Source organism: Panthera tigris, chromosome B4, assembly GCF_018350195.1.
Source record: "Panthera tigris isolate Pti1 chromosome B4, P.tigris_Pti1_mat1.1, whole genome shotgun sequence".
NCBI lineage: Eukaryota > Metazoa > Chordata > Mammalia > Carnivora > Felidae > Panthera > Panthera tigris.
This window is the reverse complement of record NC_056666.1, coordinates 4,565,359-4,589,085: the sequence shown is the minus strand read 5'-3', so window position 1 is coordinate 4,589,085 and position 23,727 is coordinate 4,565,359. Positions and strand designations below refer to the sequence as shown.

At 48.1% G+C, this 23,727-nt stretch overlaps 2 protein-coding genes across 2 annotated transcripts in view; one reads left to right on the top strand and one right to left on the bottom strand.

Annotated features, from left to right (window-relative positions):
- Positions 1-9,655: 9,655 nt before the first annotated feature.
- UCN3 (urocortin 3) lies at positions 9,656-10,681 on the bottom strand. The gene has a single exon (XM_007081169.3). The coding sequence runs from the start codon at positions 10,549-10,551 to the stop codon at positions 10,048-10,050; it is 504 nt and encodes a 167-aa protein (XP_007081231.1). The 5' UTR covers positions 10,552-10,681; the 3' UTR covers positions 9,656-10,047.
- A 6,191-nt stretch (positions 10,682-16,872) lies between these two features.
- The window catches only part of LOC102963188 (prostaglandin F synthase 1-like), an 84,507-nt gene continuing 77,652 nt past the window's right edge, over positions 16,873-23,727 (top strand). Inside the window, 1 exon segment of the mRNA XM_042990944.1 lies at positions 16,873-17,105. The gene's annotated coding sequence lies outside the window, so the exon portion shown is untranslated.

Genomic DNA, 23,727 nt, shown 5'->3' with positions numbered 1-23,727 from the left:
TCCATATGCCATACGTGATATTAGATTTACCAGGTATTTGTATTATTCATGTTTCCTCACCATTCATTAAACATTCATTTTTTTCTTTTAGTGACACAACATTCAAACTTGACTCATTAGCATCATGTTTCTGCCACTTCCTGGACACTGAAAAAACCATAGAACATTTCCACTCAGTTACCATCCGCCTGTCTTTTGTGTATTGTTGCCTTATATTGTAGGGCCGTGTGTATTTTATTTTATTATTTATTTATTTATTTTTAATATGAAATTTATTGTTGCATTGGTTTCCATACAACACCCAGTGCTCATCCCAACAGGTGCCCTCCTCCGTGCCCATCACCCACCCTCCCCTCCCTCCCACCCCCCATCACTGCCGTATGTATTTTAAACCTTACAAGGCATGGACTATCTTTGCTGCTGTTTTAAACTGGGTGTCTGCTTAGATTTACCTTCCTAGTTACCATCTGGTACTGTTCATTTCTCCTTGTGTTACCAAACTTCCACCTAGGATCATTTTCCTTCTGGCAAAAGACCTGCCCTTGGAAATCCTTTCGATGTGGATCCCGGGTTGAGAGGGGATGATATTTGCCTTTTCTTCCTCAAAGAGGGAGATCACCTGAAATCCTGACGTGTGGTCTCGAGGCAAGGACTCTCTTATTCATCTGAGTATCTACAGTGCCAGGCACAGAGTAGGTACTCCCATACTTATTAAGTTGAGAATGCCAGGAGATGACCTTATTTCCTACTTTACTGAAATCACATCCATCTGATTCTTAACTTCTTCCATTCCTCTTCATACACTTGAACTTGTTTTGAATCTGCACATACCCAGAGGAGTAGCTCTGCTACTCTGTCTGTCTGACAGATGTTGCAAGGACATCTGTCATTTTTGTACCTTCTCTTGACTCCTCCCTTCTAGAAGACCTCACTCCTTCAGTCCCCTTTGTATATTCGGTCTCTGTCTCCACTGATTTTGTTGTTGTTGTTGTTGTTGTTTTCCTTACTTGTATGTCCAGGTCTCTTCCTTCAAAACATCAATCCCTTTTTCTAGATTCTACTTCCCCCATAACATACTCTCACATCTTTCCGCTCTGCCAGGCTTCTCCAAGGAATATATACATATGATGCCTGCATGCCGTCCTCTCAGTCCTCAGCAGTTGTAAGCTGTCTCCCCCACCTTTCTAGTGACACCTTTATCTTGAAGATCACTGATTGTACCTCACTTATCAAACGTAGACCTTCTCAGCCTTCAGATTTCTTTACCCTAAGCGTTTTGGTTACTCCTTTTCCTTGAAACTTTTCCTTTGGCTCCTGGGGTTCTACTTGGTTCTCCTGCTACATCTGGCATCTCTGTATCTCCTCTTCCACCTGGTCTGGCCCTGTTGGAGATGCCCTTGGCCTTCTTCTCTGGCCCTTGGTTATCTCATCCACAACCACATTAGCTCCATGAAAACCCTAAACATTCCTTCTCTCAAGGTGTGTGCTGAAACTTCCCACTGCTTGCTGGACCTGTCTTCTCAGATGTCTTATCTACACTCAAATTTAACTTCTTCCAAGAAAACGTTACCGTTTTCCTCAAAAAGAAATCTGCTCCTCCCTTAGTGTTCTCTGTCTTGTGCATTGACATCATCTTCCCAGGTTCTAAACAACACCGTCCTTTCTGACTGTTTTCTTGCTCCCTACATAGCCTGAGTCCTCTCAATTCTATCATGTTCCCAGGATCCATTGCCTTCCCACTCTTCCCAATAAAACCATCATGGCTCAGGCCATCACATCCTCTTCCCAGGGCCAGCACGCTAGCATCCAAAGGCTCTTCTGCCTTTCCCTTTGTCTTCCTCACCTATCCCACACACCACTCTGACGACATCCTAAAGCACAGCTGGGGTTATTTTGCCCCTTGGCTCAGAGCGTTAGTGATCCCCGTTGTCTTAGGTATGAAGTCTAAATCCCTGCACATGGCGGGCAGGGCCTGTCCCCACAAGTCCCAACTTGTATTTCCAGTCCCAGCCAGACTAGAGCATTCCCTGCTTCCCAGCACGTGTTTTTCTCTCTCCTCTGCCTTTGCTCCTTCTCGCCGCTCTTTCTTCCTTCTCTCTGTGACCGTGTGGTGTAACGCCTACTTCAAACCCAGTTCTTCTGTTCCTTGGAGCTTCTTGGGCATCCATTTACTCCCACCCCAGGATTAGGGATAGTTGGGATATGCTGTGAAATCTCTCACTGTGTTGGAAATATTGTAGTAAATACTTATTAGTGAAATAGAGTTATTTTTGTGTGTGCATATCCTACATAGAGCTTTGAACTTGTATTAGACTTTTACTATTTAATGTACATGCGTTGTTTCTCTCTCCAGACACCAGAGGGCACTAGTGGCATGCTTAACTAACCCCTCAGTTCCTGTAATTTTTGGGGTGTTTTGGACATTTGTATGTGTGTGCATGTGTGCATATTCTCACACTCAGAAAAGACCATTCAGAGGTTTTCTTTTGCTTTTAAAAATTAGTGATCTACTCAAATGAAGATCTAAAACCTAATTGTTTCCTAAACTTTTAAGGTCAGCTTGAGAACCTTACAATTTCTAAGTTTAGCAAATGTAAATACTTACTTTTGAAGGGAATACACATGAATTTGTGGTTTCCTTTGCAATCTTAGATGGCTGCTCTTAAACATTTTAGATTGCATCAACAAATCTATTATATTCCGTTTTCTTTTAAGGACTCTCCCACAAACTTTTGCAAGTACTCTAAGTAATTCTAAAAATCTAATCGGTGAAACTATAAATGTGCTGATTAAGTGCATGCAAGTGTTTCACACTTTATGAACTGGTGCGATTTCGATTTAAGATCACAAATGTAAATTATTCACTCGGTTCACATATTTTAAAATTGGAATTGTAAGCCCAAAAATGTTTCCCTTAGGCCACGTACCCTTAACCATCACAAAAACTACTTTAAATGCTAGGTATGCACAGATTCCTTGTAGCAAGAACGTTACTACGTTATTTGATTGACTCATTCACTAGTTATTTACTGGTCATCTACCATGTGCTACTTACCATTCTGATCACCAGGGATACAACATTGAACAAAACAAGAATAATCCCTTCCCTCAAGGGGTTTATATGGTAGTGAAGGTGGGGGGTGAAAGACAACAAACACGACATTAAATTATTTTGGGTGTTAGAAGGTGACAGGTACAATTGGGAAAAATAAGCCATGGTAAGGGGCTCTCGAGAGGAGGGCGGTCACTTGAGGCCTCAGTGAGAAAGAGGCATTTGACAAAGACTTGGAGGAAGGGACATGGAGAATGCAGATTATCTGGAGCAAAAGTGTTCTCCAGGAAAAGGAACCAGCAAAGAAGATTTAGAGGAGTGGCCGGTGGGGAAGAAGGGAAATGGAGTATGGCGTCCTGAAAGTCAGGCTGGAAAATGGTGTCTGAAGGAGTTAGTGGTCCACTGGGTGAAATGATGCTTATAGGTCAAGAAGGATGAGGGCTGTCCCTTGACCATTGAATTTAGCAACATGGAGGTCTTGGCTGACCTGGATGGCCAGTTTCAGTGGAATGGGAGGGATGGAAACCTGATAAATGTGGGTTTTATGGAGAATGAGAGACACTTATTCTGCCCAAAGAGGATTTGCCATAAAAGGAGCAGAGTCATAGGCAACTACCTGGAAGGGGTGGCAGGTCAAGGTTTATTTAGGGTTTGTTTCTGATGCAGGCAAAGTAGAGTGGGTTTGTGTGCCAATGTGACTGGTGCGGTGGGGGAGGTAACGCGGATGATGTGGGGGAAAGAAGGGGAAGTTGTTGGATCAAGGAGGCAAAAGGGGATGGGAGCTTCATGCGTGACACAGGATTGTCCCTGACACAGGGGCACGGGTGGTGCATCCAACTTAGAGAAGAAGGCGGAGTGTGTGAATAGTGTCGCTCTGGGTAGGTGAATGTGGTGATGGGATTTGTGAAATTCTGCTTCAGAAGCATCTGATTTTCTTACTGACATGAAAAGCAAGGTCACCAGCTGAGGTTGGATACGGGGAGGAGATAGTTGAGGTTTGAGGAGAGAAGAAGACGAGTGGGAGCCTAAGGAAACGCGATGTCCTCATGACACAGCAGGAAGAGCTCGCCAGGATAGTAAAGTGACAGCACTGACCGTGTGCGCGCGTGCATGTGCGTGTGCGTGTGTGTGTGTGTGTGTGTTTGAAGCTGCGTTCAGCTTCGGGGTGCAGCGGCAGAGTAGTGGAGTGTTCGAATTCACCAGGGTTTAATCAATAGGGCAAAGCAAAAGCAGAGCACGGGAATTGCAGGTGTCCACAAGGGAACCATGATTGGTCACAGCATTTACACTGGCAAAGGGTGAAGAGAAGTTTTGAGGATTGATGGATCATTGGTCTCGGTGTGGCTGGAAGATGGTTGGAGTTGGCATCCTGGAAAGAGCAAGCTGGGAAGATAGGAGGGGTGGTCGGACAGCTTGGGATTCAATGACTAAGTCGTTAAGGGGAACAGAAGCGACGCCCAGGAAGCTGGATGGGTCCTCGAGCGTGTGTTGAAATCGTGAAGGCGGGAGTGGTGTCAGAGAGACTGATGAGCTAAAATGATCAGGAAATGAGGTACACTGACCCAGGTGTTGGTGAATGGTAGCAACAGTGGAGGGCAGTGAGTGGGGTGATCATCTGATGACCGAAGGTCCAAGGGGGGAGCAATGGCTTAGGGAGGAAGCAGGGAGAATTATTTCCTGGGATGAAACGTGTATCTTTAAGAAAACACTGTGTCATCCCATAGACTCGAGGTTTCCTTCCAAGATACTTTTTTTTGTCTTTTGCCTTCTCGGCTTACTGAGGCTTCTTAGTGACATCCACCAGGCTGTGGCAGGTTCTAACCAACGTGCTCAACCCTGGGGATAATGGATGATGGGAACTTCAGTAGTTAAAGAACAAGGTGGAATCATTATTCGTACCCTTGAAACTAGTATAATGACATCATGGGGTATGTCGATTATACCTCAATACATTTTTTTTTTTAAGAAGAAATTGTTCCATAGCCCATACGTAGATTAATGTCAGATTGAACTTCATCTATAATTCTTTCTTTTTTTTTTTAAGTTTATTTATTTATTTTGAGAGAGACAGAGCTAGCAAGAGCAGCGGAGGGGCAGAGAGAGAGGGAGAGAAAAGGAATCCGAAGCAGGCTATGTACCATCAGCACAGAGCCCAATGCAGGCCTTGAACTCATGAACCGTGAGACCATGACCTGAGCCAAAATCAAGAGTCAGTTACTCAACCGACTGAGCTACCCAGGTGGCCTCATCCATAATCCAATGGTAGCTATAGTAGCTATACCATTCGACCAGATTTCGTATTTCTTTGGCTCCTAATATATGTAACTCTCTTTTTAGTTTAATACTACGTACTTGTGAACTTGTACATCTCCCATTTCTTGGAATTATATAAAACACTGGATTCTGGGTAGCACTCAGCTTTCCCTGATTATTTTTGGTCACAGCTTCCAAAGTCATTCCACTGTCACAAAGCAGGCCCCTTTGCTGGCTGTTAGTGTTTGTTTTCAGATTTCTTACGAGGTACAACATTTAGAAGCCACATCATCCATTCCCTGGTCTTGTCTCCTTTGAAGAGTTTCACTTGACTTGTGAGCCTTCTTTTATTTTATAATTTTTTTTATAATTTTTTTTAATGTTTATTTGAGAGAGAGAGAGAGAGCACAAGCAGGGGAGGGGCAGAGAGAGAGGGAGACACAGAATCCGAAGCAGGCTTCAGGCTCTGAGCTGTCAGCACAGAGCCCGGCATGGGGTTCGAACTCATGAACCGCGAGATCATGACCTGAGCCGAAGTCGGACGCTTAACTGACTGAGCCACCCCTGCGTCCCAAGGCTTGTTTTATTTTCAAAAGAGAGTTTTGGAGCACCTGGGTGGCTCAGCCACCCCCGCGTCCCAAGGCTTGTTTTATTTTCAAAAGAGAGTTTTGGAGCGCCTGGGTGGCTCAGTCAGTTAAGTGTCCGACTTCGGCTCAGGTCATGATCTCGCAGTCTGTGAGTTCAAGCGCCGTGTCGGGCTCTGTGCTGACAGCTCAGAGCCTGGAGCCTGCTTCGGATTCTGTGTCTCCCTCTCTCTCTGCCCCTCCCCCACTCGTACTCTGTCTATCAAAAATAAATAAAGAATTAAATACATAAATAAATAAATAAAGACTTTCAACTACTTTTTCAAGGGAGCTCAAACCAACACGAAGAATCTGGCAGAAACTGTGTTGAGAATTTTCACTGATGTGAACTCATCATTATCACCCCGTAAAACTACTTCCAAATTTTTCCTGTGAACCTCGTACACCTTTGCATTCCCCACAACTTTTTCTAAATCTTTCCTGTGGTGTGATTTGCTTTCCTGATCATGAGGAATTGATACTAGTGATGCATGAGTCCTACCGATCCTTGACAAGGAAAGATCACTGATCCCTGTGGTATTATCCATCCCACGGTCTCTCTGTGGATACAGCCAAAGCATTCTTATAATTATGATCGTTATTTTCATTTAAACCCACTTCGGAGGAGGGGCCTCGGTGCTAACTCTTCTGATCGTTAGAAAGTCCGTTGACCTTTATAGGATAACTTACCGTCTTTATTTTCTGGTTTTTAAAAAATGTGCTTCTACAAAGTTCTGCCAAAGGTGGCAGGTGCAGCGGTGGCCATCTGTGGGTGTGGCCGTTGGCTTTCTAGCGCGTGACCGTGAACTCCGCTCTGGCCGGGGCTGCACTCAGGTCAGAGGCTCCGCCTCGGGAGCTCAGACAGAGAATGCTGGACACGCTCCTGCACAAACCCGCCCTTTCCCACTGTCGCTGGGGCGGGTTTTGGCAAATTTCTAGTCGGTTAACTGCACTTATGCTCACATTTAACTCCTGGGGAAGGCTCAGAACGCACCTGCTGGGGACGTAATAATCCCAAATCCGAGTGAATGCCTGTGCTGCTTCCCGGTGGCTTGCACGCCCGTGGGTCGCTGAGGTTCGCGCCAGCTCTGTGAGGCCGGGGCTCGGCTGGCGTCTTTACGCCCCTGGTGCGTGGGAAGGGTCAGCTCTGCATGCAGGGGCCAGTGGAGGCATCGTGGTCACTTCCCAGCCGGGGAAACTTGGGCAGGCGCCCTCGCTCCTCCGAGCCTCTGTCTTCCCGCCCCCACAAAGATAAATTTTAGCTTTACCAGGTGGTGGTATATTTACAAAAAGAGAAAAAGCACGCTGGTTTTTGCAAGGACCTGTGTCTTTACCACTCTCTTGATCGGAGCTTTTGTCATGCATCTACCATGATTTAAAAAAAAAAACAAATCGGGTCCAGACAAGAGCCAGCAGTGCCACTGAGCCTGCCTGCATTGTGATGCCAGCTCCAGCTTTTTTTTTTTTTTAAATTTTTAAATATTTACTTAGTTTGGGAAGAGAGAGAGTGGGGGAAGGGCAGAGAGAGAGAGGGAGACACAGAATCCAAAGCAGGTTCCGGGCTCCCGGCTGTCAGCACAGAGCCTGATGTGGGGCTTGGCTTGAACTCACAACCCGGGCGATCACGACCGGATCCGAAGTCAGACGCCCAACCCACTGAGCCACCCGGGCGCCCCACCCGCTCCAACTTTTATGTTCTAGTTTTAGGTTGTTCGTGAAACTAAAAATGTGACCCCCTGCTTGATTTTTTCATCAGCCAAGTTCGTCCCGTTTCCTGTCCTTTTGTGTGAACAGAATATGCGTTATCAGAGCAAAAATAAATAAAGTGCAAATTTAAAAATCCTCAAAATGGAGAAAATAATATCTACCTTAAAATATACTTGTGAGAAATCGATGAGATCACGTTCATGAAGCAGGGTTCCCGGGGCATCGGCACGGGTAGTGGAAGGATTTGCTCGGGGCCACGTAGTGAGGAGACCCTAGACTCCCATGTGGGTATTCTGAGTCTCGGGCTACAATTCTTTCTGCTCTGCCATGGGGCTTTTCCAGGATGGAAACAGGTTGCCTTTTCAGGTTTTTGAGCTTTGGTCCTGTTAAGAGATGAGGTATTTTTCATCTCAAGTTTAACTTAGCATTTAAAAAAAATGTCCAGTCTCACTTCTTCCAGTAATTTCTGCTGGAAGCAGGGTTGCTGAGTTAAAAGCAAAATGGGGGTTCCTGGGTGGCTCAGTCAGTTAAGCGTCCGACTCTTGATTTTGGCTCAGGTCATGATCTCACAGTCTGTGAGACTGAGTCCCACATCCAGCTCAACACTGACAGTATAGAGCTTGCTTGGGATTCTCTCTCTCCCTCTCTCTCTGTCCCTCCCCTGCTCTCTCTCTCTCTCTCAAAATAAATAAACTTAAAAAAATAAATACAGGTAAAATGAATTTGTAGGGACACCTGGCTGGAACACGCAACTCTTGAGCTCGGGGTTGTGTGTTCGAGACCCATGTTGGGTGTAGAGATTACTTAAAAATAAAATCTTAAAAAAATGAACTTGTAACTTGGTTAAGTATTTCCGAAGTGCCTCTCTAGTGCTTATGTTCCTGCCAGCCAGCAGTAGTGGAGGGAGGCTAGTCACCTCACCCGTGGAGTCTAGGTTAGTCGTCACACTTACAGACTTTTGACGGACTTTTATGGACACACTGCGAGGTGAGACATTGTGTATGAGTGCAATTCTCATAGGCATGACGTTTACCAGCTTCTCATACATGCAGAGATTATTTGTGTTTGTGTGGGGGGGGGGCGCAGGGGAGAGATCTATTCACATCCTTGCTTATTTGGGGGGAAGTTGTTCTTTTTTTCTCAGTTTTCTTGCTGATATCTCTTTATAGTGGACTTTTACTCCTATTAAACCTTCTAATCTCCGAATGCCTCATATATTTTTTTATGCCAGTTGCAATCACTTTGCAGTTCATCACTTACACAGCCCGGGTGGTATTTGCTTCCTCTCCTCTCTCTCTCTCTCTTTCTCTCTTTTTATTATTTCCTATTTTTTTTTTTTTAATGTTTTACTTACTTTTTGAGAGAGCGCAAGTTGGGGAGAAGCAGAAAGGGGTAAAGAGGATCCAAAGCGGGCTCTGTGCTGACAGCGCTAAGTTCAGTGTGGGGCTCAAACTCCTGAACCATTTGATCATGACCTGAGCTGAAGTCCGACGCTTAACCAACTGAGCCACCGAGGGAGGTGCCCCGATATTTGCTTCTTTTCAAATCCAGATTTTGATGGTCACTTAGCGTGCTGACTCCTGGAGAGCAGAGGCCTTGCCTCACACACCAGCCTCTCCCATCAGGGAGTCAGCCAGACTCTTACTGCGGGTCTGATAAACACCTGCTAACGGCCTAGCGGCCCCATGCCCAGCCATGGAGGAGTTTGGGGTGTCATGAAAGCTCTCTCCCCAGCAACCCCGTGCCCATTCTAGAGCAGATGCCAGGTGGTGCCTCTTGGGTGGGAGCAGACCCCGGAGACGGCTCTAGCTTGAGCCACGGCTGGCAGGGTCCTGCCGGCTTGGCCTTTCCAAGCCCTTCTTTACTCCCTCCTAGGACCACCAAAAACTGCTCTGTCCCCGGAGAGATGGGGAATGGACTCATCAGCTACCTCCCTCATTCACCTCCCCTTTTGCACGCTCAGAGGTGTGAAGGCCGCTGGCTGAAGGAAGAGGAACTCAAGCCAGCCCAGGGTTGCAGAAGCCATTGGTTTTAATGGGGGAAAGAGGGAAGGGAAGGGGCCCTAAGTCAGGATGGTGAGCGATGCGACGCCTCTCCTGGCTGGGCTGGTGTGTGGGGCGTGGAGGAGGAGCGTGGAGAGCAGGACCTTTGTCTCCCGTCACGGGGAAGGAGGAAGGAGAGTTCAAATGTAGGGAGAGGGGTTACGGGCCTCCTGTCTGTGCAGGGTGGCAGTGCTGTTCTTCTGTGTCTGTGTGCAGGGGAGGAGGGAGCTGGCTGGGGGCAGAGGAGGAGCGGAGGGGGCGAGCAGAGAAGCAGCGTGGAGAGCTGGACCCATCCCTCAATATACGGAGCAGCTGGCCCGACCTCCACCCCTGCCCTTGACCGTGCGCTTCCTCCCGCCGGCCTCTGCTTCTACTTCTTCCGGCCAATCTGTGCCATCAGGTGCGCGTTGGCAGCCGCCTTGGCCTGCAAGTTCTTGGCCTTGGCGATGTTGAAGAGGATGTTCATGATGTTGGTGGGGACGTCGAGGGACAGAGTGAACTTGGTGCGCCGATCGCTCTTGGCCTTGTCCTGGGACGGCCTTCCCCTGGGCTGTGCCGGGGACAGGTGTTTGTACCGGCCACTTCCGGCCCCGCCACCACCTCCGGAGCTGGGGAAGGTCCTCTTCTTCTTGTCCTCATCCTCCTGCACCCGCTCCTCGTCCTCTCCTGAGGATGGGTCTTGGCTGGGCAGGTAGAGGAAGCTTCTCTTGCTCAGCAGTGGTGCGTCCCCCAGCGGGCTCTGCTTGGCCTCCGGCAGGGCTGTGTTGATACAGCTGACCAAAGACTTGGCTTTGTAGAACTTCTGGGGGAGGCCTGGCCTGGGGGCCCCCGGGAGCAGCAGCAGCAGCAGCAGGAAGTGGGCTGGCTTCAGCATCTCTTCCTGGAGTAGAAAACAGGGACGTGGGGCAGGGGTGTGAGAAGGGCTTGAAGCTCTGAAGGACAGGGGTGAACATTCACTAGGGCTTGGCTACTACTCACCAGTGGTTCTCCGAGTGTGGTCTCCAGACCAGCATCATCACCGGGATATTCGTTAGAAATGCAAACGATTCTCAACTCTTGCCCCAGAACTGCTAGATCAAAAAGTCTGGCGCCAGCCCCCTGGGTTGGAATAAACCCTTCAGGTGATTTCTGATGGCTCAGAGTACGATCTCACGGGTCGTGAGTTCGAGCCCCGTGTCGGGCTCGGTGCTGACAGCATGGACCCCACTCAGGATTCTCTCTCTCCCTCTCTCTCTCTGCCCCTCACCCCCTCAAAAATAAATAAATAAACAAATTTTTAAAAAGAAAGGAAAGGAAAAAAAACCCTATATTTAGGGTATGGAGCAGGTGTGGCAATGGAAGTGTCCAGCTCAGGGGCCCTCCTGTAACCCGGACTGTTCTGGTCTGAAGCCATCATGGTGGTTGGGCCCCTGAGCAACAGTGCTGGGCGAGAACTTAAGCTGCTTTCTCCGGCAGCGGAGAAGGGCTCACGCAGGGCCGTTCCCGCCCTCTGCCCAGCCTCCTGTGCAACAATAGCTCACAGCGTGTCGGAAGGCGATCAGAATTTGGGTTGTGTGTGGTCACCGTGCCTTAGGAACATGGTGAAGTGGGCAGAATTTACCTCCTGTGTCCTAGCACCAAGCCCAGCCCACACCCCGGCCCCCGTGGCTTTGCCTGGCCGCACTCTCTCCAGCTCTGAAGTAAGGACAGGAGGTTCCTTTACTCTACCGTCACCTTCATGCATGAGAAAGAGACGTGAGGTCAAGGGGTGGGGTTTCATCTACTCACCCCCAGAGGAAGGGCTTCTGGCCATCCTACACACCCGATGTGCTGATACCCGTACGTACTCCCGTATGCGCTGCTGGACCATCCCAGGAAGCGCAAAGAGTAAAAGGCTGCCCTCTTCACTTTGGTTGCTTTACCTGAACTTGGAGTTTCTTTTCTTTCTTTTTTGTTAAATGTTTATTTATTTACTTTTGGGAGACAGAGAGAGAGAGAGAGAGGCAGACAGAGAATCCCAAGGAGGCTCCGCACTGTCAGTGCAGAGCCCAATGTGGGGCTCAAACTCACCAACCATGAGATCATGACCTGAGCCGCAATCAAGAGTCAGATGCTTAAGCGACTGAGCCATCCAGGTGCCCCTGGAGTTTATTTTCTGTCTAAGACATCCTTGGCTCCCATAAAAGGAAGCAAGAAAGATGTGGTTAACTATGGAACTTTGGGGGGACTGCTTGTCATTAAGGTAGTTTTTAGTAAGTAAGAAAAGTTGGATAAATAAATCAACATGGGGGTCCTTCTGGGCATCGAGAAGTGCTAGGCTAGCATACGATCATTCCGTTTTCTGTGGTTACAGGCAGAGGTGAGAGGGGCTGGCAGTCCCATGCTGAGTTCTAGCCTCAACTCTGCAAATCATTGTCACCATGACCTTGAGCAGGTCATTTCCCAGAAAATGAATGGGAATGAATGAACGCACTCCCACTTCCCGACTTCTTTACTCTGTGAATGGACGAGGCTAGAACAGACCCTTAAATACCTGAGCCTTGTTCTGTCTCTAAAGGAGAATCTTGTAAGCCCTCGCTCTCTCACTTACCCTGGACACACACACACTGACCTGGCAAGTTTTCTCTAGAAGCTTGCTGTTTTCTCACACACTCCACATTGCACCTACTGCCTTCTTCTTCTTCCCCCCCGCCTTCTTAAGAGACCAGGTTGCTTTATTTGTTTGTTCATTTCTTTTTAAATCATAAACATTTTGAGTTTATCAAAACAGTTATGAAAAAAACAAACAAACCGTGATCCTTTATAAAATCCCAGTGCATGAACTAGCTACATCTGGGCATGCATGTGGCAGTGTGCAGTGAAGTCAACACAGACTTGGGAGTTAGAGAGACACAGGTTCCAATCCACCTCGTCCTGGTTTGCCTGAGGACCGTGGGCAGATTGTTGAAACCCGGTGCATTTCAATTTCCTCATCTGATACATGGCCATAGCAATGATTGCCTCATAAAGCTTATGTGGAAGATTAAATCGAGGCAGATTAGCTCTTGCTGTAGCCAGATACTTAGTAGAGGAGACTGTTTACACATAAATAATCTCCGGGTCCTAATAGGATAAGATTCAGTTCACGCACGACCATTTCAGAAGTGATATCCGTATCTATATATTTCTATCTCTATCTGTCTACACCTACATCCACACATGCCAGCTGATTTGAGCCAGTAATTTGATCCTGCAGACCGCTATCTTTATTGTGGTATATTTCTGGCTTTTAGTTTTTGGTTGTTATGCCACTCCCTCCATCCTAGCCCCGCGGCCTCCTCTTGCCTTGAACGCAATCTAGGCGCCATCGGTAGGTTTGGGATGAGGCATCTCTAACACCCTGGTAGAGGACACTGATGCTGCGGGTCCCTGGACCACGTGGTGAGAACCAGCTTTCTTGGTGTCCTGGTCCTCCCGGGCGCTCCTTAGAATTGCACGCCAAACGCCCAGAGAACTTTTTCCGGGGGGTGTAATGTGTTCGATAACCAGACTTTCGGCTTTGTCGTTTACTGAGGGTCCAGTTCGTTCTTCTGGGTAAACATCGTATGGAATCGTGGCGTTAGCCGCCCTGCGCCTTGCAGGCACCTTAAGGCTTTGGAGCAGTTTCTAAGGGCTTGTAAGGCCGACAGGATTTAAAGACCCAAAAGCCAGTTCACAGAGAAAGGGGTGACGCTGGAAGGGAAGCTATAGAGAGAGCTTTGTTTGGGGTCGGCAGGGGAGAAGCTCTCCACAGGGAAGAGCCCTCCTTCGCTCCCCAGTAACGTCTGATTCCCTAGCAAGTCTCCCCTCTTAACGCTCCCCAGAATCCTTTGCCACCGCCCCTGGTGACACAACACACAGGTTCAAGATCTCCCTGCTGCCTGCTGTGAAAACAGCACTGCCCCTGGAGTTAGATTCTAGGGGGCAAAGCTCTACCTCTGTGTTTTTCTGGATCATTCTGTCGGGATCTAGCAGTACTTTTCTAGGTGCTTCTCAGAGCTGTCCCAGAGTCACGCCTGGCGACGTGAGGCAGTGAGGGACCTGTGAGAGCAGAGCACCCCCAGGGGGAGGGGACCCCAGGGCAACAAAGACCGGAGCTGACCAGAGGCAAACACACCGGTGGCCCCGTGCTGACCCCTTCTCCAGCCCCCTCCTCCAGCCCCTTTCTGCAGCCCCCTTCTCCAGACTCTTCTCCAGCCCTTTTCTCCAGCCCCTTCTCCAGCCCCCTTTTCCAGCCCCTTCTCCAGCCTCTTTCTCCAGCCCTTTTCTCCAGCCCCCTCCTCCAGCCCCTTCTTCAGCCCTTTTCTCCAGCCCTTTCTCCAGCCTCCTTCTCCAGCCCTTTTCTCCAGCCCCTTCTCCAGCCTCCTTCTCCAGCCCTTTTCTCCAGCCCCTTCTCCAGCCCCTTCTCCAGCCCTTTTCTCCAGCCCCCTTCTCCAGCCTCCTTCTCCAGCCCTTTTCTCCAGCCCCTTCTCCAGCCCCCTTCTCCAGCCCCCTTCTCCAGCCCCCTTCTCCAGCCCCTTCTCCAGCCTCCATCTCCAGCCCTTTTCTCCAGCCCCTTCTCCAGCCCTTTTCTCCAGCCCCCCTTCTCCAGCCCCCCTTCTCCAGCCCCCCTTCTCCAGCCCTTTTCTCCAGCCCCTTCTCCAGCCCCTTCTCCAGCCTCCATCTCCAGCCCTTTTCTCCAGCCCCTTCTCCAGCCCTTTTCTCCAGCCCCCCTTCTCCAGCCCTTTTCTCCAGCCCCTTCTCCAGCCCTTTTCTCCAGCCCCTTCTCCAGCCCCTTCTCCAGCCTTCTTCTCCAGCCCTTTTCTCCAGCCCCTTCTCCAGCCCCTTCTCCAGCCTCCATCTCCAGCCCTTTTCTCCAGCCCCTTCTCCAGCCCTTTTCTCCAGCCCCCCTTCTCCAGCCCTTTTCTCCAGCCCCTTCTCCAGCCCTTTTCTCCAGCCCCTTCTCCAGCCCCTTCTCCAGCCTTCTTCTCCAGCCCTTTTCTCCAGCCCCTTCTCCAGCCCCTTCTCCAGCTGTGAGGAAGGCAGAATGACTCCCCGTCCCACCCCATCCATCTGCAAACCCTGACAAGGAGTTGAATTTAAGAAACATTTTCTAAAACACTGGCTGTGGCATCTAGGGGAACTTGATGTGTTCCAGCAGGTGTTATGGTAATGAGCGCTTCTCCTCTGGGAGAAGAGGTCTCCTAGGGGAGACCCTTACGAGTGTGGGTCACACCGATTCCCACAGACGTCCAAGCAATTCACCCTTAGAGGGGCTGTGAGGGCTTCTACTCGGGGAAGCCGGGAGAAGAGCAGTTGTAGATAACATGTCCCTGACAGTATTCTCATTCATCTTGTTTAATCCGTTCTCAGAACTGTGTGGGGGTGGGGGTGGGGGTGGGCGTGTGTATGCTCGATTGCCATGTTTGAGGAGAAAGTCACAAACAGCATTTCTCAGAGAACTTGGACATTAACTGGGGACATCAAACACCCATCCTCATGTTTCCTCCCCCTCACAGGTGGCACCAAGTCATTACAGACATCTGTCCCCTTCCTCTAGTGTCCTGGCTTGGCAAGGGAGAAAGGACTCCAGGCTTTGAAGGCAAGGGACCCGGGTTCAAAATCACCCTCATGCTCTCACTTGCCCGGGGTGACTCACTTAGCCTCTCGGTCTCCACATCCCGAGGAGGAGACGTCGCCTGCCTGGCAGGTGTGCAGAGAGGAAGCAGGACGCACAGCAGCCCCTGCTTCTGCAGCCCGTGGGGAGTTACAGCCCCCAGTTGCTATTCCCAACCATCTCCCCATTTGTAAACACGATTTTCTTGTTCACGGCTGAACCCTGTTCAGAAAAATACACTTGCAAGAACCCGTTCTGCCTCCAATCTGTTACCTTTGCCAAGCAGGTCTCTCTGGGCCAAAAAGGGAGGGCGGATTTCTCCTCACCTAAAGCTCAGACTGTGCTGTTCAGCACCGGGCTGCCTGGGGCTGGTGCCCAGGGACACCTGCAGCCTTGGTCTCTCGCCCCTGTCCAGTCCCCAGCACCTCCTGCCTCGTGTAGGGCCAATAAGCTCACTCTTCCCTCATGGACACGTCCCCAGCCGAAATCTTACCTGTGAGTGGCCTTCCCTCCGCAGTGGAAATGCTCAGTGAGGGGGGCAGCCGCTTCAGGACCAGGAGATCTGCCCCAGAAACATCCCCCCTGAACTTCTGTCTCGGCTGGGGTCACTGCTCTTTCTTTCCTTGTATTGTTCCCAAGTGGGCCGTGATCCTCCCTCTCTATGGAAACCACTCCACTCCCTCGTGCATATATATAAAAGTGACAGATCACGGGGTGGGTTGTAATTCCAGACGTAGTGTCTACACTGGGACGCGATTTCATTTAAAATACGACCGAACCAGCTGTCCGCGTCATGGAGATGACAGGCACTCTGTATCCTTGACCCCTCCCACACACCTTCCACCGGTCCTCCCCCTTCCCACTTCCCCTCCTGCCCTAGCAACGTGCTCATTGATAAAAAGAAGGAAAAAAAATACTCTGTTAAATTGAGAACCGCTCCTTTGAAGAGTTTTATCAGGGATCTTAGTTCTTCCTGATTTCAGCCTTCCTTGCATCCTTGTCAGGCTGCCCCTCCTTTTGGAAATCTGGACGCAGGACCGTCTCTGAAAGCAGACAAAGTGACTTGAAGTTTATCTTTTCACTTGTAGTTCTGGTGGGTTCTGAGACGCACTGTTATCTCTGGTGACTCACAGAGCTTTCTAAGTTTGTGTCCATCAAAGGGCACATCGGGAGACGGGCACAGTGTACCTAGAGCTTCTGAGGGGAAATCATTTGAATTTTACCCATTTTTTTTTTCATCTGTTCATCCAACACTTTTGAGCATCTGCTATCCTAGCAGTTGTTGGCAGGAGGAGCCTGAGGAACTGGAAGAAGTCGAGAACCCTGTTCTTACAGGCATCACAGTAGAGACAGATATGTAAAAACAGCCTAATCTCAGCATGGCCAATACCATAGTACTGAAGGGAGCATGCCTGTGCTGGAGACTCGACACAGGTAACTCACACAAGGAGACGAGGGCAGAGGTTCAAACAGGAAGGAGGTTTGGGAGGGAGAGAGCCTGCGAAGAGAAGGATTGAGGACATGGGAGGCAGGCAGGCAGGTGTTGAGTCAGGAGGCTGGCTTCACCCTGGGAGGTAAGGAACACCCAGGCGAGAGGCTTTCGATTTCATTCCAAATGTACCAGCAAAGATATGGGGACCTGTAGGCAGGTAACCTCCTTGTTTCACAGGTAAGGACACCGAGGACAGAGTCACGGTGAGCATCTGAGTCTCATGTGGGCTGAACCATTTGGAAGGGCCATGCAAGACCCAGGCTGTGTCCGGACCTCTGGATAAGACCACACCTTCCCCTCCTAGACGGGCATTCCCGCCTCCTGAAGTTCCTCTAGATGAAAGGTAAGTGGACTTCTGGAACTATCCAAACATTTTAATGCTCACAGGTATTTTGTGGCACAAAAGGAAAGCCCTTGTGGGGAAGAAAGCCAAACCCTCCACAGCCTCAGCCGTGGTTGTAGACATGTAGAATTGGACCTCACTCGGTTCCTGCTTCTGGAGCTGCCTGGCTGGGCTTCTCCTGAGATCAGCAGCGACATGAAACTAGAGATCTGAATCCAACTCATTCATTCACTTGTCCGTTTGTTCATATATTCGTCTTCGGGAGAGATCTTATTTCTCCCCATTTCAGATAATTAGGCAGTAATGGAATTTGTGTAGGCTGAGGGGTAGACAGTTAGAAGCCTGAGTTTAACCCCCCTTTCTGCCCTTCTGAGCTCTGGGATACCAGAGAAGCAGTCTTGTGAAGAAGATACCAAACACTGCTACCCCGAGAGCCGTGGGGATTCTCAGCCTTGGCACTATTGACATTTTGAGCCAGATGATGTTGTGGGGGCCGTCCTGAGCCTTGTAAGATGTTTGCAGTATCCCTCTACCTTTGAGACTTCAGAGCATACCCTCCCTTGCCCAGCTGTGACAACCAAAACTGTCCCCAGCTATGTCCCCCGGGGGCAAAATGACCCCCATCTGAGAACCACGGCCAAGAATATGGGATTTAGAAGGAGATGCAGTGAACATTGGCTGCTGCTTCTTCATATTCTTCTTCTCCTCCTCCTCCTCCTCCTCCTCCTTTTTTCTGCCCATCTGCTCTCTCTTCTCAACTTCCTGCAAAACCTCTCCACCTGAGACCAAAGCCGCAGAAGCCCGTGGAGCCTCTTGGTGTCAGCGGCTACTGGCCGTCCTTGAGCGCACCATCCCCCCTCCAAACAGACGTGGGCCCATAGGTTCCCCCTGGCCCATCTGGGTTGGCTTTGGGGTTGGCTCATTGCTCCTGTGAACTCTCAGCCTGGGACTAAGAGTGTCCCATGTGGGGTCCACATAGCCCTGAGCGGTGGCTGAGCATGTCCTAAAGATGCTTTTCTTAGAGCAGTCTATTTGCTTTACAACTGCAACATGGTGTCTGACTGCATCTGCTGGAGGCTTGGAGAGAGCCTTGGACAGAAAAAAAGCCAACTGGTGAGCAAAAGCCCCCAGGGTGTCCTTTCTAGCAAACAGTGGTTTCCCTTCGGTCCCTCTGCTAGAGCCCACGCGTGGCTCTGTGCTATGCTTGAGCTTTTCTCTGGCCTTGGTGAGCTATTAGTATCTCCCATGAATTCAGCAACAGAATGTCGTTTAGGGGTATAAATCCTCTAGCATGTGGAGGCCTGAGTGGAAAGAAAATGCTGATCGGTTTCATATTCGAATAGAAATGCCTTATACTGGGGCACCTGGGTGGCTCAGTCAGGTGTCCGACTTCGGCTCAGGTCATGATCTGAATGGTTCATGAGTTCAAGCCCTGCGTCGGGCTCTGTGCTGACAGCTCAGAGCCTGGAGCCTGCTTCGGATTCTGTGTCCCGCTCTCTCTCTGCCCCACCCCGGCTTGTGATCTGTCTCTCACTGTCATTCAGAAATGAATAAACCTTAAAAAAAAAATTTAAAAAAAAAACAAAACAAGAAATGCCTTATATTTATAAAGCTCATTTCTCCAAAGTGCTCAGAGCGGTTACATAGAATAGCATAGTTTCTCAATGTCTGTGCTAGGCAGTAAAAGAAAAAGGACAGGAAGAGGAATTAGGGAATTTCCAGAACACTTGATTTACAGGGGAGAGGTTTTACCTTGGCATCAGGAAAGAGCGTTTTCCCTTCTGCCTTGGCTGCCTGCATGGCTGTTTGATAGGGACTGTCACATTCTCTGCTCTTTTGTTTCCCGTTTTATGAAAGGTGGTTAGCGTGCCTTCGCCATTTTCTTAATAAGGTTGACGACAAGATAGCGTTCCTAAGAACTTGATGACGTTTTACGGGAACGCAGAATATTATTGTCAGCCTGACTTTCCAAATCTCCCCTTATTTTTCCTGATTCTTAGTTTTCCTCGACTCCTCAGTGTCTGGCAGGTGTGTGTTAATCTCCCATTGTGTTTGTGAGTTTGTCAATTTCTTCTTGTAAGTCTGTCCCTTTTGGAGTGTTGGGTACATACAAGCGGTCCCTTTCATCATTCTACTGTCAACCAGTTCATGCCAAAGAATGCCTCTTGTCTTGAAGTCTGTTCTGCTTGGGATCAACATAGCTACTCCAGTTTTCTGTTGGATAACATTTGCTTGGTGCATGTTTTCCGGACTTTTCTTTGTCAACATTTTTATTTTTATTTTTTTGTAAATGGTACATATTTAAATTTTAAAATCTAACCTCATAACCTCTGTAATAACAAGGTCTTTAATACACTTACACTAATAGTGATTACGGGTATATTTGGATTTTTTTCTGCTGTCTTACTTCGGGCTTTCTGTTTGCCCTGGGTTTCCCCCCTTTTATCCTGTTCATTTCTGTGTTTCCTTATCTGTGTTCTGCTCAATTAATTCTTCATTTTCATTTTTCCCTCTATTAGTTTATAATGTAAGCATTCAAAGCCACAATGTTTCCTCAAATCACTGCTTTCCCTACATCCCACAAAAAACGAACAGCCCACTTTTAATCTGGTAAAATCATTCTATCTGTTGAGGAGGGGAGACCCTTGCTTTGACCCACGTTTCTTGCAACACACAGGACTGATTTAATTGCGAATGGTTAGTATTTCTGCAATAATGGCCGACTGATCACACGGTGGTCATTTCCAGTCTTTTCTGATGGAGGTTCTGCAGCACCTCCTCCGAGCATCTATCACAAATCATTTTCATTTTGTATCCATCTTGAAACCAGAAGCAGTGGAAACAGGTGGGGAAAGGTCTGGCTCGTCTCCGTATCCAAGCACTGTGGTGATTTGTCAGACGTTTTATGGTCCTCTCTACCGGACTTTTGGTAGCTGGTTGATTCATAGAGCAAAGCTCCTGGGGGCCACAGGCAAGATGCAGGTGCCTCTGTCAAGGCCACGTGGAACAAAGAATCAAAAGCTTTCTGTTTCCCCAAGGAAGGATAGGACACGTGCCTTCTTGGATAGTCTTGCGTACCTGTTCCACTGCTGTCTTCCCAAACTCAGTGGTCTGTGGTCTGTTTACTTGGTAGATGAGGTAATCAATACCACCAGATCCACTTAGAGGATATAAGTTTTCTGTCATGACAAGGGAAATGAGACCTCTTCCAAACTTGCACGCAAAGCAATCGAGTGGGCAGCGTGCTCCCAGAGAGAGGTCCAGGTCTGTGCGCCCCCCATCTCCATGGAAGCACAGTCCATAGTGAGGGTGGCCTAGCACCCACCCTTCCTCCAAGTGCGGTAGATGCACCTTTGCCATTTCTTTCCCTTCTAGGGAAAAGGACCCTTTCCCTAGATTTGGAACCTCTGTCTATGTGCCTGCAGGTTAAGCAGGTACAATGCCCCATCAATTAGCTAATCAATGAATGAGGAATAAAACCAGCATATTCCCATCTGCTGTAGATTCGAATCCATTTCCCTTGGCAAGCCCAGGCCTTGGAGCTGGCTGTGGTTAACGCCAAGCTCTTCGCTGATGCTAACTCCCGCTTGAATGGAGCTGCCTTAATGTGTTTCCTCTGTGAGGCACATCACCGCATTCTTGCTCTTAGGGACATGAGACAGCACTTCAGATCTACACTTGGGGGCCATTTTAGACAGCAGAATCACCAACAAAAAGCCCAGAAATGCTAAAACGCAGCAGTAAATGTGAAAAGGGCACTCCTTGGCCGTATGGGAACTGAATGCAGAAGGCACAGTGTCGCCTTGCTCAACCTTAGATGGGAACGTGTGTGTTGGGTGACTAATTTTTCACCGCTCTGTACAAGCAGGTACCTGAATGATCCCGCGTTAATTTTGGAGTGTTTTATATTCTTAATTTTTTTTAATGTTTATTTATTATTGAGAGACAGAGAGAGACAGAGCGTGAGCAGAGGAGGAACAGAGAGAGAGGGAGACACAGAATCCAAAGCAGGCTCCAGGCTCCAAGCTGTCAGTACAGAGCCCAATGTGGGGCTTGAACTCACAAACCACGAGATCATGACCTGAGCCAAAGTCGGACGCCCAACCGACCGAGCCACCCAGGCACCCCTGGAGTGTTTTATATTCTTTTATGAGCTGGTCAGTCAGATGCAACTGTATGAGCAGGCACAGGAAAGATTCAGGGAAACAAAGTTTATTATACCCGAAGGTCCTGCAGGCATGAGGCAAGGCCACCATGCGGGGCCACCTGGGGAAGCACCAGGGTGGTCAGGAGACAGAAGACAGGAGCAAGGAGAGCACTTAGCCACAGACTTTTCTGGGGTTTCTGCAGGAAAAGAAAGACAGAGCAGGGTAAACAGTTTAGGACAGGCTCATGTGAACAGTTCAGCAGGCTCCGGGCTGTAGGGCTGTCCCTGAATGCCCGGCTCCTGGCCCTGGGATGACAAAAGCAGAAGAACATCGCCTCCTGGGGCGCACAGGCCACATACAGGGGTCTGGCTCAGGACTGGGCAGTTTGCAGATCACAGGTCTGCAAACATATATATATATATATATATATATATATATATATATATATACACACACACACACACACACACACACATACATAATATACATACACACACACACATACACACATAATATACATACACACACACACACACATATATATACACACACATGTATACACACATATATATTCTTTTTTATTTTTTTTATTTTTTATTTTTATTTTATTTTTATTTTTTTAGAGAGAGACTATGAGCAGGTGAGAGGGGCAGAGAGAGAGGGAGAGAGAGAATCCCAAGCAGACTCCACACTCAGTGCAGAGCCCAACACGGGGCTTGATCCCATGACCCTGGGACCACGACCTGAGCCAAAATCAAGAGTTGGTTGCTCAACCAACTGAGCTACCCAGGCACCCCTACTCTTTTATATATATTATATATGTTATAATATATATAATACAATAAGCAAACTGCACTATATCCGTGAATAACAAGGATCCACAGCATGTGGTGAATGAACGCATGAAAACCAGAAGCCAAAAGCATGACTCAGAGTTTTTCTTTGGTAACAAGTTCCCTTTACTTTTTTGCCTCTCTTCTGGTGTAACAGAAAGAATATAAGAAATACAAGAACGTTTGGCTTGGGCAAAAGATGGCAGACTGCGAGAACCCAAAACTCGCAACTATGACCAAAGAGAAATTCTGGGCAAAAATGCATCATTTAAGGTGCACCTGGGTGGCTCGGTTGGTTAAGTGTCTGACTCTTGATTTCAGCTCAGGTCATGATCCTAGAGTCGTGGGATCCAGCCCCGTGTCAGGCTCTGCACGGAGTGTGGAGTCTGCTTGAGATTCTGTCTCTCTCCCTTTGCCCCTTTCCCCACTTGCATCCCCTCTCTCTCTCTCTCTCTCAAAAATAAAATTTAAAAAATGCATTTCTGAACTCACAAGGAAGAAGGGGAGTAGGGGAGGGTCCTCCGGCACCAGAACACAAGGGAACTAAAAATCAAAGTTACAAACACAGAAACTGATGCCACGTTTGCCCCAGGGGAAGACTGCTGGCCATAGGAGTCAGGGACATTGATTTTCACATCTACATGGGATCAGGGGAGAGCGTCTTGGACCTTTGCAGGGTTACTTGTTAGAACTGAGACCCCTTCCCCCCATCCCCCGGCAAAAAGCTCTCTATGGGAGCCAAAGATAAATCAGGGTGGAAATGAAAAGAACTTTAAAATGTCTCAAGTATAAAATTGGCTCCTTGTGAGAACTGAATGGCTTGGTGAAATTAAGATATTTGGTTATAATGGTAGAATTCTCCCCCTGGGATTTGAAACATTGTGCTAAATAGTCAACACCTCTGACGGTGTATAATGAGAGTTTCTTAGCATAATCTTTCTGAGAAAACTTGTCCCAGCTCTCTAGCTCTGTACTGTCCCGTATGGGAGCCGCTAGCCATGTGTGGCTATGAAGCTCTTGAAATGTGATTAATCTCCATCGAGGTGGCTCTGAGTATAACACAGACTTAGTACAGAAAGGTATCAAGGTCTCCTTAATAATTTTTTATATACTTCTGTGTCAAAATGATAATAGTTTGATGTATTGGGTTAAGTAAAGTATATGATTCAAATTAATTTCACTTAGTTCTTAGTTCTTTTTCCCTTTAAAAATTTGGTTACTGATCATACCCACCACGTTGGGTACAGTAATTACATGAGATAATGCATGTTAACACCTAGGTCGGCACCTAGCCTAAGAAAGGTGCTTATAAGATGTAAATTTCCTCCATTTCTTCTCGGCAACTGAAATAAAAAGCCTATTAACTGAAGTCAATAATGTCACCATGCATGAGGGGACAAATCTCTTCATACTCTTGTCAGCTTTGAATATTAATGTTATAAAGATGGTTTTCCTGTTTGTTTTAATGTGCTTTTCTTCATATTAATGAGGCTGAACCTTTTCCCAACACTGTTGGTGGTAGTGTAAACATTTTCTGAAATGATTTTATCAAAAAACCTTTAAGAAGTTTATTTATACTTTTATCCAATAATTTCTTTTCTCCAAATAGTTTTCCAAAATAATAGAGATAAGGAGTGAGAC

Bases quoted from the DNA above. Each gene is read 5' to 3' on its own strand.
- UCN3 (XM_007081169.3), bottom strand. From the start codon at position 10,551: ATGCTGAAGCCAGCCCACTTCCTGCTGCTGCTGCTGCTGCTCCCGGGG.